General features: G+C 45.6%; 1 protein-coding gene across 2 annotated transcripts in view; it reads left to right on the top strand.

The window, feature by feature from the left end:
- The window catches only part of prickle2b (prickle homolog 2b), a 39,908-nt gene that overhangs the window by 13,288 nt on the left and 9,717 nt on the right, over positions 1–16,903 (top strand). Inside the window, exons 1-2 of one of the 2 annotated variants that reach the window (XM_080845421.1) lie at positions 11,442–11,818; positions 16,351–16,534. In XM_080845421.1, the coding sequence (XP_080701547.1) occupies positions 16,403–16,534 (132 nt within the window). In that variant the 5' untranslated portion in view covers positions 11,442–11,818; positions 16,351–16,402. Of the gene's footprint in view, positions 1–11,441; positions 11,819–16,350; positions 16,535–16,903 lie in introns of those variants that run through there. The other variant, XM_080845422.1, reaches the window with a different exon arrangement.

The following is a 16,903-nucleotide window of genomic DNA, read 5'->3' as shown; positions in this document are numbered from 1 at the left end:
CTGTGTGTTGGAGGAGTGTGAAGGCTGTGCTGGGGTCTGCTGTGAGGAGAGATGGCTTCCCCCAAGTTGAAGAGCTGTTGTTTGTCTGACCCCTCCCCCCCTCCTTCACACACACCCCAGCCTAAGCAAAGGATCTTCAAAGTTTGCCCAGGCTGCCAGCCAGCCAGGTGCTGAATGTCACCCCTCAGCTCTAAGACGCTCATTTGCGGTAGGGAATGCGGGCCGTGTGAAGGTGTTTGTTGCAGGCTCTCTGCTTTTGTTCACGGACACACTGACAGTTTCCTCTCTTCTCTCCATCCCTCTCTCCTTACCTCTACGTAACTGTCTTTCTCCCCCTCTTGTTTTTTCTATCTCTCTTTCTTTCTGTTTAACTGTCTCTCTCTCTCCTTCTCTCTCTCAAAATTGCCTGCCGGCCCAATAAAACAGAAAATAAATAATTTGACCAGGGCGGAGAACAAAGGCATAGAACCAGATGAGAGACTAGTGAGATGTTATTTTACAAATATACCATTTGCACATGCAATCTAAACCATACCAGATGGGCGGGTTCGTGACCTGTTCGAGTGCACTGCGGCGCTCACATCGATGCCGTGTGGTAGACAGTGAAGAAAAAAAAAATGCTTACTCGTGTCATTCCCAGAACGGAGGATGTTTGTAAGATTTATGTATCTATTACTTAGTGGGAATAGGCTGAATATCTGAGAGCCTCTTTCTTGGGATCAGCCAATACTGCCACACAAACAAAATCAAATGAGGAAGTAAATGGAATGGGGGAGGGGGGGGGGGGGGGGGGGGGGGGGGGGGCGCATGTGTTCCTCACGCACGCTGGACCGTCATATGTGAAGCGAAAATGGACCAGTTGGGTGATCTGTTCATGAAGCAAGGATCAGAGACGTCCTTCATAGGACAGAGCCATCATAAGCCACAGCTAAATGCTAATCCATTGGATCAATACTGCAGGTCAACCCTAGGTGGATATCGCGCAGTGTAGTGGGGGTCAGAGGGTAGTGTGTGTGTGTGTGTGTGTGTGTTTGGTGGGGGGGGGGGGGGGGTTGTATTGACCAGAGGAAGGTTAATTCAGCGACGACCACAGCTGCAGAGTTTCAGTCATATCAGCATCACAGCTGGACAGTGCCCTGGTGACATCACCTCGGAGTGATTGTAGTCACCACAGATTTCCGCAGCGGGATGTGTGATTAACCATCCTTCTCTCTAGCTTCAGGGCGCTGTGCACCAGGTGAGCATGATGCAACTGGACGCCCTTTCTGGCATGCACGCACACATACGCACACACACATATGCACACACATACGCACATACGCACATACATACATACACACACACGCACAAACATACACACATACACACACGCACACACATACGCACACACATACGCACACAGATATGCACACACACACACACAGACACACAGACACACACACAAACACACACACAGACACACACACACACACACACACACAAACACACACACACACACACACACGCACACACATACACACATACACATACGCACACACATACGCACACACATACGCACACAGATACGCACACACACACACACACAGACATACACACACACACACAAACACACAAACACACACACACACACACACACACACACACACACACACACACACACACACTGCTCCTCAGCACAATGGCGAGACTGGCCTACATATTTAGACAGTCATACATTTTTTTTTCCTTCCCCTTCTCCTCTTTGGTTTTGTTTAACATCATGTATATTACATTCCCCTCCTTGCAGCTGTAGCATCGGTTCAGCAAGGGGACAGGGAATTAGATTTGTAATCGAGATGTGCAAGGTTATGAATAATTCCCGGATTTTGATAACGCACTTCGCGCCGGAGTGTTTGGTGATGTGCCACGCGCAGGCTGTAGTGTGGTGGGAAAGCGCTCACACTCGTGGGAGGGACAGCTGCGAAGCGTCGTTGCAGAAACTGCTCGTCTCGAGGCGTGAATTCTAATGTGCTGTGATTAAGCGCACCAGCCGTGAGCCGACGGTCGAGATGTTTTAATCTCAAATTAACGTCAACTCGCCACTTGAGCCCGCAAGGGGGCCGAATGTTCAACTGGAGACCTCTTGAGATTTTCAATGGGTTTCATGATGGTGAGCCTGATCATGCATTTCATTTTCTTATTCTGTCTTCAAAACATGCCCGGCTTCTCAGAAATGTCTCTGTATATGCCGCTTGTTTCTGTACTTTCATTTACTTTTCACGGGGGAGGCAGACTCATCTAACCTAGTCTTTTCTTTTCTTTTCTTTGCTCTTGCGTCACTCTTAAGTGCTCCCATTCTGAATCCCTCTCCTGCTATTCCAGGCCAGCCCACACACTCATGGTAGGGGGTAGAAAAACAAGCGCAAATCATCACAGTAGAATTACAGCCCCGCGCTCAGAAATGTCAAGTGTCTGCAAGAAAGGGGGGCTATTTCAGATTTCATAATGGTGACCCAGTAATTAGCAGCAATGAAACACAGGAAAGGCAGGTGTGTGTATGTGTGTGTCTGTGCATGTGTGTATGCTTTTTCAACATTTTTAGATCTTGGGAAGTAGTTTTAATGTGTTTTCCCTTCAAGCCAATGACTTTACTTTTAAAAAGAAAGGATGAGTGTGTGTTTGTGTGTGTGTGTGTGGGAGGGAGGGAGGGAGGGGGGATGATTCTGAGTATAGCCTACTCTTCTCTGCTCATTCACAGCCTCCAGCATGGTAAACCTCCCCATTTCAACTCTTCCTTTCTTTCTTTCTCTCTCTCTCACTCTCTCGCTCACCATTCGAGTCTCCAGAATCACAGGGGCTGCTTTGAATAATCTCCATACATAATCACTCACTCTGTGAAGGAACTGGAGCTGGAGCTGAAACTCGGGGTTGGAGCAGCTCCAGTGGATAGCACAGAGAGGGTGTGTAGGGTGAGGTGTGTGTGGGGGGCTGCAGAGGGAGGTGGGTTTCCCATATGTGGGTCAGACCCTCTCCTGTGTGCCTTGCCTTGTGTGCGGCACGGTGCAGCCAGGCCCAGGCCCTGGCCCGTTTGTTCTCTGTTCCTGCTCTGGCAGGGCGCACAGTGGCAGGTCTGTGAGGCTGGGCCCTGGGAAGCGGCGGGCGCCGGCGGGAGATAAACGCATGGTGAAAAGCGTGCTCAGAGCGCGGAAAAGTGGGAAAGAGGGCGAAGCCATGGCTTTCTGAGCGTGGACAAACCGCCAACAACCACGCCCTTCCCGCCACCACCACCATTGCGGCTGCAGCACACGCTGGCCCACCTCCATAGCCATCAGTGGTAGTTCAAATAAACAGGCTAGAATGAGAGGCGCGAGTGTTTGAAACCGTTTTAAAGGGGCCTTGAACACTTGCGTGTGATGCTGGGATTGCTCTGCACCATACGAGTAAATAAACTGAAGCATTCAGAGATCACCAGTGATCCAGGAGAGATGATATCAGGGCTTGAGTAGAGATATGTAATGAGCCTACTAGTAACTCGGTTTTCAGTGTAATTTTTAGGCAAAGATATTTTTAAATATATGAACAGAATGTAGAACCGCTGCAGAGCAGGAACCGCTGCAGATGTGGTGTGATCGGTTCTCACCCTCCTGTCCTGCTCCCCTCAGCCCAGTGGTAATCCTCCGTATTTATTTTGGCTATTTATCTGAACTCCAGTGCCGCGGGTTCCGAGGGGTCTGGGATCAGATTGGACTTTAAACCTCTTTCTCTGCTTTCTTTGTTCCGGGGACTTAATATCTCCATATCTCTCCCAACCTCGACCCCTCTCAGACGCAACATGGCTCTCGGGCCAGTGCACCTATCCCTTCCCATCTCTCCCCACTTTGTTCTGCAATTAAATCATTTCCGCCCTGACAGCCGGCAGAGTTCAAAGTGGGGGTGCCGGCGGATGGTTATCGAAATCAAATCCAGACAGTGAGGATGGGCGTTATCAGTCGCGCATGAGCTTCTCTGGCTGCACCAAATTAAATAGCTATTGTTTGTGCTGCCTCAGGATTGTCATTATCCCACCCTCATATCGTCTAGAAATCCTGTGTTGAGTCATTTATACTCTGCTTTTCAATAGTGGTCATCCTGGAGGTTGTTTTGGCTCAGTTTAACAAGTCATTCGGTTTATGGCCACGCGCAGAATTCTCTCTTTACAGCAGAGTAGACGTCGGGGCTTCTTATGGTCGTCTCATCTTGTCTCTGTGCAGTAAATAGCAGGAGCACATAGTCCCAAGCTCCAAGAGTAATATTTTTCCCCGCAGATGAATGAAAGTGTCCTGGCCGTCTCTGTCCTGTTACAGGAAGCGTGTGCACTTCATCGCGGGCTGGGGTCACACCCTCACCGATAATACATTTACCAGACTTCAGGGTCGCAACTCACAAAGGGGGTGTTGTGTTTGGCTGCAGTCTTCACTGCAAGTTGAACATACTGGGGAAAGAGAGGGGAGACCAATGTCACTTTATTAAATGCTAAATACAACATACTGTGACATTCACTTTGGAAAACTCTTTGTTCTTAAAACACTTCCATTCAGAACCTTCCATCTGTGTACTGCGATGACAACAAACACTAGTCGACCAATCAAGTGATCAAGATGCGAAAGAGATAAATCTCTGCTAACATGTTCTCACCACAGTGAGAGGGTCATATCAGCCATGAATGTTGACCAAACCTGGATTGGGATTTTGTATTAAGTGAGGGGCATGAGTGTATCACTGTGTCCGCCCATAGTCCCTTTACTATGCCAAACAGAGACTAGACTGGCTTTGCACTGTTTGACTAAACGCGCTCGCGTTCAAGCAGTCCTCCCAAACTAAATATTTAAACAGGGCATACTTGAGCTTGAGTTTATTTAACTTAAAGTTCGGATTGCTGTTTTTAAACCATTACAAGGCGCACTGGAGAATCGAACCCCCAGGACCGGTATTATTTTCTTAAATTGGACGGGATGATCACAAACACCAGTTCTGTTTGCTTGAATCACCTCCAATGTGCAACAGTTACAAGATGGAACAAAACATTGTTTTGAAGAAGTGCTGCACATGCTCGGCCCCCAAATGATCTCAGGGATGCACACTAGTGTGGACTCTTTTGTGCTGTTTAGACAGTCGTCAATTGTTTGGCCCCTTTTACCGGGGAATTGTGTCCATAATTAATGAAGGGGTTTGGGCCACGGGGGACTTCCTCCATGCAGTGACACTGAAGCAAGCTTTCTTTGGGCAAGACCCTCAAAGAGCCATGCAGACTGGAAGTAATTGGAGATGTTTAGATATTGACACCCATAATCATTACTGTATGGATTTCTTTCAACAGCCAGCATTAGTTTAGTAACCAAAATGGCCTCTGGTTGTGTGTGGTGAGCCTGAGCCAGAGCTGAGCTGTGCTTTATGGTGTTCACTGCCTACTTTTCTACTTGAAAGGGCCTTGCTTGCACCACGTTCCTGCTTTGTGGTCTGTGTTGAAATAAAAGATATTGCCTCAAAGACTTTGAATCATTGGCAATAACCCCAAACACTCAAATGGCCCAGAAAGAAGTGTATTTTGACATCGTGTCTTGCATGATTTTCCCCCTCACAGGAGAGCAAAGGGGAGAGAGAAATTTTTTTTCTCAGCCCACCCCCCCCAACCCCACCACCAAAACCTCCGGAACATCTAGCACCTTGTCCCCTCGAAGCAAATATGACCCACTTAAAGCCAAGTTTGTCAGTACCCGCATCCGGGCCTTGAACACTGAGCAAGGCTTCACAACATGCCCGCCAGGCTGCAGAGAACACCATCTCTGCTTTGAATGGCTGCTGTGATGGATGTGGCCCAGCGACGCGTCTCCTCCCACAGACTCTCCCTGAGCTCAAGTGGGCCAAGAGGAGAGGAGTGGGGGCAGAAGAGAAAAAAAGAGAAGTCCCCGCTCTGCTCCCAAGCATCCACTCCTACAAGGTCACTGCTAAAGCCCAGGGATGTAGTAGGAAGCAACAGCCATAGGCCAGACTAATGAATTACACAGCCTGACCACAGCATGCGAGCCAGACTGGGGCCAAAAAAAGAAGAAAAAACTTAACTTTCAAGCAAATTCCATTTCATTCCGCGGCTTTGTGTTAATCCTCTACACTTTTTGTACAATTTTTGTCATCCGGACCATGCTAAATTAATCCATTTAGTACTTGGAATGAAATTTACAAGAAAAAAACGAAAAAGGGCGAAGCTCGTTTTCGAATTATTCTCATTATGTGCTGGGCTGGTGATGAGGGTGCCTGCGCTCGCTCGAGAGGCCATTCCATTAGGACAGGTCCTCAGAAGAAGATTGGTGACAGATTGGCCCTGAAAATTCTTCTGGCATCATTCCTTCTCCCATAACAGGAAGTCGGATTGCGAGAAAGGGGGCGGTGGGTGGGGGGGGAAGCGGAGGGAGTTATTCCAAACGCCTTTGATGTGCAGCCCTGCCCAGCCTCCCAAAAAGAATTCTGGTTATCTCTCGTGCCGGGGGTCAGCCCCAGAAAAGGAGTCCTGCGCAGCAATCAGCTGTTGGGGCTGGGCCTCAGCTGCCTCCGTGTTGACTCAGAATGATACTCATCAGCGCTTTCAACATGAAAGTGTCTGCTGCTCTGTGAAACTAGCTTTCTGCATGAAACTAAATAGATTTATTTTAAACAACAACAACAACACAAACTACCAGTGTCTGAGGTTAAGGAAAATAATTTGGCTGAAATGTACAGTATGTCTTTCCTGTGACGCTCCTCTGATGTCAGATAGTGTTGCTTATAGGATCGCTTTGCCTCAGGAAACTGTGTATGTTTTCATACTTTTTTTCCAGGCTTACAGTGCAGTACTTCCGGGAAAGGGCACAATACCTCACAATAGCTTTTATAGGGACAAAGACTTTGACTGGGTAAGGCCTTAGAACAGAGCTGAGAGTAACTGATACATTTCATTTAATTAAAGGAGCTGGATCAGGTCTGTAAGGCAAAGGGCGTCCTCGAGTTATTCTGCTGTAGTTCCTGGACATAAATGCTCTCTGTAGACAGTATTGGTCAGAAGAGCTTCTGTTTGCTTGATTTGGTGTAAATGGATTGTTTCACCACCTGCACATCAGTAGGTTGTTACTCTTTCTCCTATTTCCTGACACCCTACGGAATGGGCCACAATAGGTCTCCGATGTGGATAAACACACGTATTGATTCACTCACCATCTCACCTCCCCCAATCCCTGCAGGCGTTCCTTTGGACAAATGCTCATGAATCATTGCAGTGTATTTCGGCTGTGATGCATTCGTAAAGGTTGCTTTCATTCATATTTTTTTTCTCACTTTAGTGCAGTTTGCAAGACAAATAAGCAAAGTGGCTGTGACTGATAGGCCCTGTTGAACCCCCCCCCCCCCAAAAAAAGAAAAACCTCAAGAAACAAGCTCAGATAGTATTAGGGGCTTAAAGCCATGCAAGTGTTTGCACGATTAACAGATCCTAAAATAGCCCGGGGAGAAATAATCTGAGAAGAGAGAAGAATTGCTCTTGTAAACAATTGGACAAATTAACTTTGAAATAAAGGCAGGTCTCCTGTTGTTGTATGGGTGGTTTTGTTACATTGCAGTAGGCTACCGTTAGTAAACGGTAAGACTCCTTGTTCCATTTTCAACATCTTTCTTAAACTGTGACTGTTTATTGATCGAAAGTGATGTTAAGAATCCTTCGTTTGCGTTTCAAATAAAGGGGATCATTAATTCTGAAGAATATTGATTGTTCTTAGTATAAGGTGATCAACAAAAACCCTTCAATGTAAGTGGGTCAATATCTACGACTATGTCAGTATAAAACATGGTAGGCTATAGACTACTCGCAAACACCGCTACTAAAAATTGCAATAGTGTTAAAAATCAGAAGAGTACTAGGCCGTAAGGTGAACACGGTTTTCGTTTCAGCCCGTTCCACTCACTGGCATCTACACAATCTTTAGCTTATAAAAAAGAACGAGTCGTGGTTAGTTACCAAAAAAAAGTTCGTCGCTGATTTTCCAGTCGATTGTCTATATGGCTTTGTTTTATGCAGAACTAGAGACTTCAGAGCGTAATAAGATTTTTGTCGGGAGCCGTGCCACGGTTCGACACGTGATCATGCTACACCAATGAGAAGGCTGCATTTGTCAACAGAATGGAAAAATGGCGGCTCCCGTGTGGTTAGAAACATCGTTAAAGATAGAGGAAAACATCCGAACATCCTCAAAAGTGGGCTAAATGAATTCTAATTATTGCTGTATAGATAGCCGCGTCCAAGAATAACAATGAGGCAAATATACGATAGTGTTATTTTTATGTTAAGTCATTTACATCAAGTTTAACATACATGGGAATACCTGTGGATCTTACATGGACTGTGAACACCCACCGAAGAAATCAAGGCAAAGACTGTACTTCCTACATCAGCTGAGGAAGTTCAGCACCATCAGCTGTGTGTCCTGACAGCATCACTTGGTATGGGAACTGTACAGCCTGTGACTGCAGCACCGAATCATCAGAGCATCTCTCCATATTCTGCAGGAGACCTACAAGAAAAGACCTACCTACCAGCGCCCAAGGTATTGTAAAGGATTCCTAACATCCTGACCATGGACTTTTCAAAACACTGAGGTCAGGCAAACTTCTCTGCTGCTACAAGACCAGAACAGAGACTGAGGAGGAGCTTCTTTCCTCAAGCATTCCTTATCCTGAACACACACAATGACTATAAAACATCAATTACACCTTTTTTCACACACTGCTCTTTAAACTCCCTCTTGCTATTTATGAAAAATATTTTTTTGATCTTTCTTTCTTCACACTCGCACAGAAAAAACAGTAGTATTTTTATGTATGTGACAAATAAACCTCCATGTATCAATAAAAGGCAGTAATTGTAAATACCAATGACCATCTGTTTGTTCATTCATTCATTCATTCTTCCACAAATGAAAACAACACTAATGAACCATAAAAACACTCTTTATGAAACATGAAATATGATATATAAAACTGTACAAAACTGAATAAGAAGTAACAGATTAGGGACACTCAGTCCTCACTGTTAGTGTCAGTGTCAGGACAGTTACCTTCCATTTCCTACAGCAACGACATAGGTCAACTATGCAACACAATCCTGCAGAAAAACATCTGTCTGTCTCACAGGCACCTTTGCAGCCACAGTGTATCACATGCAAAACACTGTCCGGGGCCGGATTTCTAGTCATCCAGGTGACGTGCAAGTTTCTCATCCTCTATTTGCCAACCATATCCAGCAGGTGATGGAGCACTTATATTATGTTTGAGACAGGACCTCATTATTGCAGCCTGGTAGTTTGCCCTTTTGCAGTGCTGATGGAGGGCATCAGTGGTAGGGGGAATGGATAATTCTGGCAAGGCTGATGATGTCATACAGAAAGCCTTGAACCTAGCTTTATTTACATTATCAGCAGCCGACTGATCATATAAGTGGCATACATACTGGCAAAGAAATGCAAATGTTGACTGCTCCAAGTTTAAGTTAGTACCTAAACTTTTAAAAGCCTTTAGGTACTCATCTTTCTTACATGCAACAGAAAATTTCTTTTTTTTTCCTTTGCCATTAAAGGCACTTGTGGAGTCACACCCAGAAAATGTTTGAATTCCGATCAAGGCTGAACACTGGTTCCAAGAGCTGATGACACCTTGGTAATGTCAATGATACATGTCCTGTTGCCAGTCCCTGTGAAAACATATAAAGTGCATGGCAAATCTGTCTGCACACTTACAGCAATGACTGCCACATCTGTAGATGCCAGACAGTGTAGCGGGTTGAAACGGAAACAGGGTTCACCTTACAGCCTATATGAGGATGTGCATGTGTGTGAGTGTGAGTGTGCACACACTGGGCACCTTCACGATGCTTCTCTCCAGTCTTCTCTTCCACACACACACACACACACACAAACAGAGTTGAAGACCTTGTAAATGTTTTCCCACATAGTATGTTTTTGCATATGAAAATGCCAGTGAAAATGCCTTTACATATTGTAAACATATAAAAGGTCAGGCACATTTATGTGGACCTTCCCTGCCATGTACTATCAGGTGACGTTTTAAAGACCCAGCTTGTTTAGAAGTTTTTCCACATTGGCATGAGTATCAACATATGCATTTGAGAAGGGCAAACTTCACACTTCAGAATTCAAGCATTTACATGGCTTTTCTTCACTGCGCAACCGCTGATGGCATGTCAGACTTGATGTCCTAGTGCAGTGTTTCTCAACCACTGGGCCGTTGCACTTATCCTTATTACTACTGTATTTTGTGCTGTGTCTTACTGATATAATGTATTTAACCCTTATTTAATGTTAATCACAATTACAAGCAATGGTCTGACAGGGCTTACAATAAGGTGTGAGTGCTCCAGATCAATGAGGAAAAGTCAACCCCCTCGCTGGATTTCTAAAGTTGGGATGATTATTGTATTTCTGTAATGACTTCTTACAATGTTGCATGGAATTGTTTGTGTATCATCTAAGCCTATGATTTCTCTTAGTTAAGATCACCTTAGCTGACGTAGGAAGTACAGTCTTTGCCTTGATTTTTTCGGTGTGCTGGGTGTTCACAGTCCATGTAAGATCGTCAGTAATGTGTATGCCCATGTATGTCAAACTTGATCTAAATGACTTAACATAAAAATAACATTATCGTATATTTGCTTCATTGTTCTTCTTGGACGCGGCTATGTATACAGCACTAAATAGAATTAATTTAGCCCAATTTTGAGGATGTTCAAGTGTTTTCCTCTATCTTTAACGATGTTTCTAACCGCACGGGAGCCGCCATTTTTCCATTCTGTTGTCAAAAAGCAGCCTTCTCATTGGTGTAGCATGATCACGTGTCGAACCGTGGCACGGCTCCCGACAAAAATCTTATTACGCTCTGAAGTCTCTAGTTCTGCATAAAACAAAGCCATATAGACAATCGACTGGAAAATCAGCGACGAACTTTTTTTTGGTAACTAACCACGACTCGTTCTTTTTTATAAGCTAAAGATTGTGTAGATGCCAGTGAGTGGAACGGGATTCATTTTCTAAAGCACTTTTCGTGCTTCACCTTGCGGCCTATACCTGGCCATTATTCCGCTGTTTTCGGGATTTACCTACTCTGTTTTCAATTCACATTGCCCGGGCAGTAGATAGAGGGAAGGGGTCTGATTTGCATGTAAATGAATCCAAAATGCGAGTCATTCAAGCCGCTAATTATACCACTGTTCAGACTGTGACTTGCTGACATCATGGACACTCATTAGCATCCAGGGAGCTGTGTGGGGTAGTGAGAGCCGAGAGGTGGCTAGTCACCCAGTCTCTGGATAACGCCTGCCGTGATCGGACGGGAATGTTTTCTGTATCTTTCGAACAGAACATTTTCACATCGTCCTTTAACGTTGTAATTTAGCCGCTGGAACCATTGTAGCCTAATCATTAAAAAAAAACGTTTCCAAGGATCGATTTGGATTTGCTTTAGTGAACCCTGTACTTCCTGCTGTAGATCTTGCTAAACAACTGGAGGGACTGCATTTATCATTAACTAAAGTTGATGTTACCGTACACTCGTCGTTTTTCTGATCGTTTGTGTGGATTTCGGCAAAGGTCTGCGGTTTAAATATACTGGAGGCGTAGTTTGTGGTGGCATACCAACGGGAGAGAGAGTTGGGCAAGATTGTTGATGTTTCACAGTAAATGAAGGAGCTGGCGATGTGGAGCGCATGTTTTAAAACTAATAGAGATCGGGGGAACGACAAGCTCCTTATTTCAAGTTCCTGGTAAAGGTAAGGTAGGCAACGCTGTAACTATTCTGATCTGCTAGTTTAAATTTCAACTTTTGGCTTAAGTGTCATTTTAATAGACTGTGATTTTTATCCCGTCCGCAAAACTCACGCCTTATTGCATGTGAATCTGGGCTATTTTGTTGCAATGCTGCTTGCATGGCAAAAATAATTGGCAGTTTTTTTCCCCAACAACACAATCGTCATGCACCTTCGCTGTGGTGATATTTTAAGCGGTTTTGAGGTGATGTGTATCTGCGTATTTGGCTAACAATAATGTGGACACGTAGCCCAGTTAGTCTGTCGTTCTCCGTGTAAAACCAGTCTGAATGCTTGTGCTGCTGAAATGTTCTCCTTGGTTTTGATCTGCCTCCACTGTGCACATTATTGGCTGTGATGTGAATTTTATTCATCCTTTATAATGCCTCTCCATGATCCGGCTGATCTGGCACCCTTCCAGAAGGATTAAATCTTTTTTTTTTTTTTGTGCTGCCACGATGGCCCGGTCATCCCCCGGATTGATTGAGTCAAGACCGGTCACTTCGGATTAACATATGAACAGTTAACTGAAGAATAATGTGATTTCGGCAGCTGCTGCGTACGCGGGCAACTGCCCGATATCGCTCTACCGGTGTGTCACAAACTTCATTTACGTGCCAGCCTTTACTGCAGCTTGGTCACTGCACATTGCTGCGGGGAGTTTTAATAAAACCTAATCTATAGACCTTCAATCTTTGCCTCCCTTGTGAAACGCTTTCTCTAATTTCCCCCCATTTTTCTATAAAAGACCAAGGGGGAGGGGGGTAATTGATTTATTTGCCAGTGTCAGTTCATACATCATTATCTCGACCATCAATCTTAAGAGAATTCTAGTCTCTTAGCGGCTAGTGTCATTCGGAGTGTTTAAGAGCTTTCTGATGATTTGTACAGATGGGGGTTCTAAATCCCCAAAGATGGCTTGGAGGTTTGGTTTAGTGAGGAGGAACTGTTTCATTCTATGGATTTCAGTATAAATGGCCTTGGAATAACTACTTCTGACCAAGAATTTTCAATGTATTTCAGATGTAGGCTACTGAATGAGACGCACACACGCACAGAGAGAGAGAGACGCATCTGAGTTTGAAAGCATATGTAGTTGCAAATCTTCCCTCTTTGTTTACTGTTTTAAAATGTTATGATTGACAGTAAACAAGTCCATGGAAAAACTGAACTTCAACACAATGAAGAAATCCCTTAACCTTTGTCTTGGTGTGTGTGTGTGTGTGTGTGTGTGGTTAGTACATTTAAGTTTACATGTAGGTATTTGTGCTGTAGGTCTTGTCTCTTCATATGGACAGGTGCCTGCGTGTCAAGGACCCAGAAACCTTGGATTATGAGTGATTGCAGCAGGTGGGCACAGCCCTAATCTCTGCTCATTGGGACCTACTGTAGTGACTTCCCTATAATTGGATACTGATTACCAAGCCCCCTTGTTGCGCTTGATTGGAGACAAGGTGCGGCGTAATCTTGTTTAACAGTGATTAAACTCAGTCTTGTTTTGTGTCTGAGCACAGCCATTTTACCCCACCAGGACGCTCAGCGACTGATGCTCTGCAAGCTTGACAATGCTGTTCATCTCGTTTGTTTACAGTTTGAGAGAGAGAGAGAGAGAGAGAGAGAAAAAAACAAAAGCCACTTTAAAAGAGAGGAATGAAGGGAAGAAAAAAACGAAACGAAAAAAATTGGCTTCTTCCAGCACACAGCTGCTGCGAGTGGCTCCTCTTTAAGCTGCCCTTAAAGATGTTTGTTCATTCCAACTGGAATGACACCGGGGAGAGCGAGCGTCAGCGGCTCCCTGGGTGGACATCCTCCGAGGGGAGCCGGCGCTGAGGCTATTCCCCCGCCTCAGCCTGGAAACCACATCAAACCCTCCTGCATAGCATCAATTCTGAGTTCATGGTGACACTGTCTCCCAGTGTCTTCCTGTAGGGTCATCCGGAATGCACGGCCTATGATCAACACCCCGGGCTGAATAAGTTTCCACTTACGTCATGGTTCAGAGGGTTCGCCGTCTGCGAGATACCGTATAGTCATGAGATGCTTGCTTTCTGGCAGGCCCTTCTGCGGGGCGAGTGGGGAGACAGACTTTTTATTGGAGGGATTTCAGTTGGCTTATCGTCATTCTTGCCCTTTTAAAATCCAAGGTTTTGAAAGGTATTTAGTAATGGAGTCAGTCTTTATTAGCACAGCACTCCGCCTCTCACTAATCAAAATCATGTACTGTAGATTACGAGTGAAATATGGTACTGTACCTCTGTGGGAAATCTAAGTCATGTGCAATTCATTGTCTATTAGCAGGAAAAGCCCCTAAGTAAGGCTTAGAGTCTTTCTTCATCCACGCAGGGCCCAAGGAGGGATCTCGTAGTTCTCTGAAGTGAAATTGCAACGTGACATTTATCTTATCTTGTCCATACATCTGGACAGGCTCATTGCCCAGGGGGAATGGAACCCTCCCCTCCACGATGACACAAACCCCTTCAGCCCTTCCTAGTGGTGACTGCCAACAGTAGAGAGAGGTCCTGTGGAGTCAGTCTTCTGCAGAGTTATTTTTAACCCGTGTCTCCAAGCCTGTGTTCTATCCAGTGGCAAAACAGAGCCAGTGTCTATGTTGGGCTCTCTCTCTCGCCCGCTCTCTCTTTTACTCTCTCTCAATCTCCACCTCTGCCTCTCTTTCCTACATATGTTCCTGGATGGTAGGTTATTCTCATAATAACCTGGCACGAGGTGCTTCCGATAGACGGGGCACATCTTGTCCTGTTAATCATGAATACATTAGTAATTATAGTCAGGAATCCTCTCCAGATGAGGCTCCAAGTATGCTAGCCCCAGGCAGTGGTGTCATGCTGTAAGGATGGAGGGATTTTTCATCCACTGCCCGGTTGGTTGAGAGGCCTGTCGGTGAGGATGAGGACTCTGTCTTCAGGCCTGATTCCGTGTACCACTTACTGTTGCTATAAATATTCATGGGCGGGTCTCCTGCTCGCGCTACTGTGTTCATATATTCATTTCAAATTCATGTGACCAGTCTTGGGTATTCCTATAGCTCAAAGTAATGCAGGTAAAATGTCCTTGCTCAAGGGCAGCCTCAGCAGTTGCAGAGAACTGCATTTAACCTCCTTTGCAGTATGCAGCGCCATCCTCAAGCCCTGGGTGTCTTAAGTTTAAGAGTAATCGAATCCTGAGGGAGGATATGGCCTTCAGCTCTCCGCAGACCCCCCCCCCCCCCACCCCTCTAAAGGTGACCTCACTTGAGATGATTTTCCACCTTTTCTTTCTCCTCCTGTTTTTTCTTTCTGCTTTTAAATCTCATAAACTAGGGCTGACCTGGAGTTAACTGCTTAAAAAGCCATTTAGATTAATTCCTCAAATATCAGTTTCTAACCGCGACTTCGGCAGCTAAGACTGGGAGGAAATACTCCACAGCGAAGAGGCACTCTGAGGTTCTGTATGAAACAATCCTAGTGTGCCACATGCTCTACTACACAATAGGGGGATTGTAGATGCTACATACTGTGCCGCCTATGCAGACTTGAGGTCTGCGGCCAAGTGTTTGGCGACAGCGCGGTCTGTCCGTCAAAGTCCTACGGCCCCTGTTGACGTGTGGCAGCCTGTCGGGCGTCTTACACGGTAATGAGATTTGCTGTAAGCAGGCGGTTTGTTTTTGCTGCCGGGCGGGGGTAGGAGAGGTTAGTAAATCTGACCAACTGGCTCTGGAGTTTCTGAAGTTGGGTTTGGCAGAAATAGACGGTATTGTCGGCTACCCCTCTCCACACGTACACACACACATAGCGGATGCTAACCAGATGCAGCCAGGCTGCGCTCGTCGGCTTGGTGAGTTTATTCCCCCCCACCTCTGCTGTGTTGAATCACAGGGTGGGAGAGGCTGTGTTGGAATCTTGGGGTCTCTCTGTGTCGTAGCCAAATGTGGCAGTGTTGACAGACAGCGGTGAAGTGAGGGCCGTGCTGTTTTTCGTCACAGGCTCGAAGGCAGTGTGAGTGGAACTGGCGTGATCTCCGTACACGTGTGGTGATATATTTCAGTTCTCGGCTGTTGAGTAATGGTTTTATTGGTAAAGAGGTAATTTTCTCCACTGCAGATGCATGCCTGTGAAGCTGCATATGCCTCATCAGCTTGGCTGTCTAGTCAGCATTTCATGAAGTCATGTTTTGTAGATGAAACTAGGTCAGAGCACCATTAAAGTCGTCTTTTTGGTGACACATTATAGCTGATAGCTGAAAATCTGATAATAACCTCTTGCTCAATGTGGTGGTATCTTTCAATCCATGCACAGTTCAGTCAGGATATGGAGTTTCCAAACGGACTAGAACTTGTTGGAAATGTTATTTTGTCTCATGCCTTCACCCTACAAAAGGGGTCCATGGGCCTCACATCGCCTCATGGCCAGATTTGTTTGTGCCAACATCAGGTTGTGCCGAGTATTGATTTGACTCTCTCGCTCTCCCTCTCTCTTTCTCTCGCTCTCCTTCTCTCACAGGAAGATCTGCCTCCACTGTAAGTGTCCGCGCGAGGAGCATGCGGTGAGCGCCATGCAACTGGAGATGGAGAAGACCGTCACCAAGCTGATGTACGACTTCCAGCGGAACTCCACGTCGGACGACGACTCCGGATGTGCCCTGGAGGAGTACGCCTGGGTCCCCCCGGGGCTCAAGCCCGAGCAGGTGGGTTGATGCGCTGCTGCCCTCAGGCTGTGCTTTGTTGCCAGGCTAAATTGCGTAAGCCTAGCTTCGTCTATTTTTAAACCCTGAATTAGCATGTAAAATTCATAGATACGCAGAGGCTTGTAAAAAGATTTTATTTTTTCTGTTGAGTTGGAAAGTTTCCAGAATTAAAAATCGTGTGTTGAGTTTAATTTTATTTGAGCTCATTACCTGTTAACAGTCTAGCGGGGCTGATGCTACTGTTTGACTCATCTGAAAGCTATAGCCTTTAGACCATCCGCTGTTTTTACAAGGCTTCTGTTTAAATCCCAATCTCTTTATGGGACAGTGAAATCATTTATTGATGTGCGTTTCATTTTCTTGATTAAC

Source organism: Sprattus sprattus, assembly GCF_963457725.1.
Source record: "Sprattus sprattus genome assembly, chromosome: 10".
Lineage (NCBI taxonomy): Eukaryota > Metazoa > Chordata > Actinopteri > Clupeiformes > Clupeidae > Sprattus > Sprattus sprattus.
Note: the sequence above shows the minus strand (reverse complement) of the source record. Positions and strands in the feature narration are given on the sequence as shown.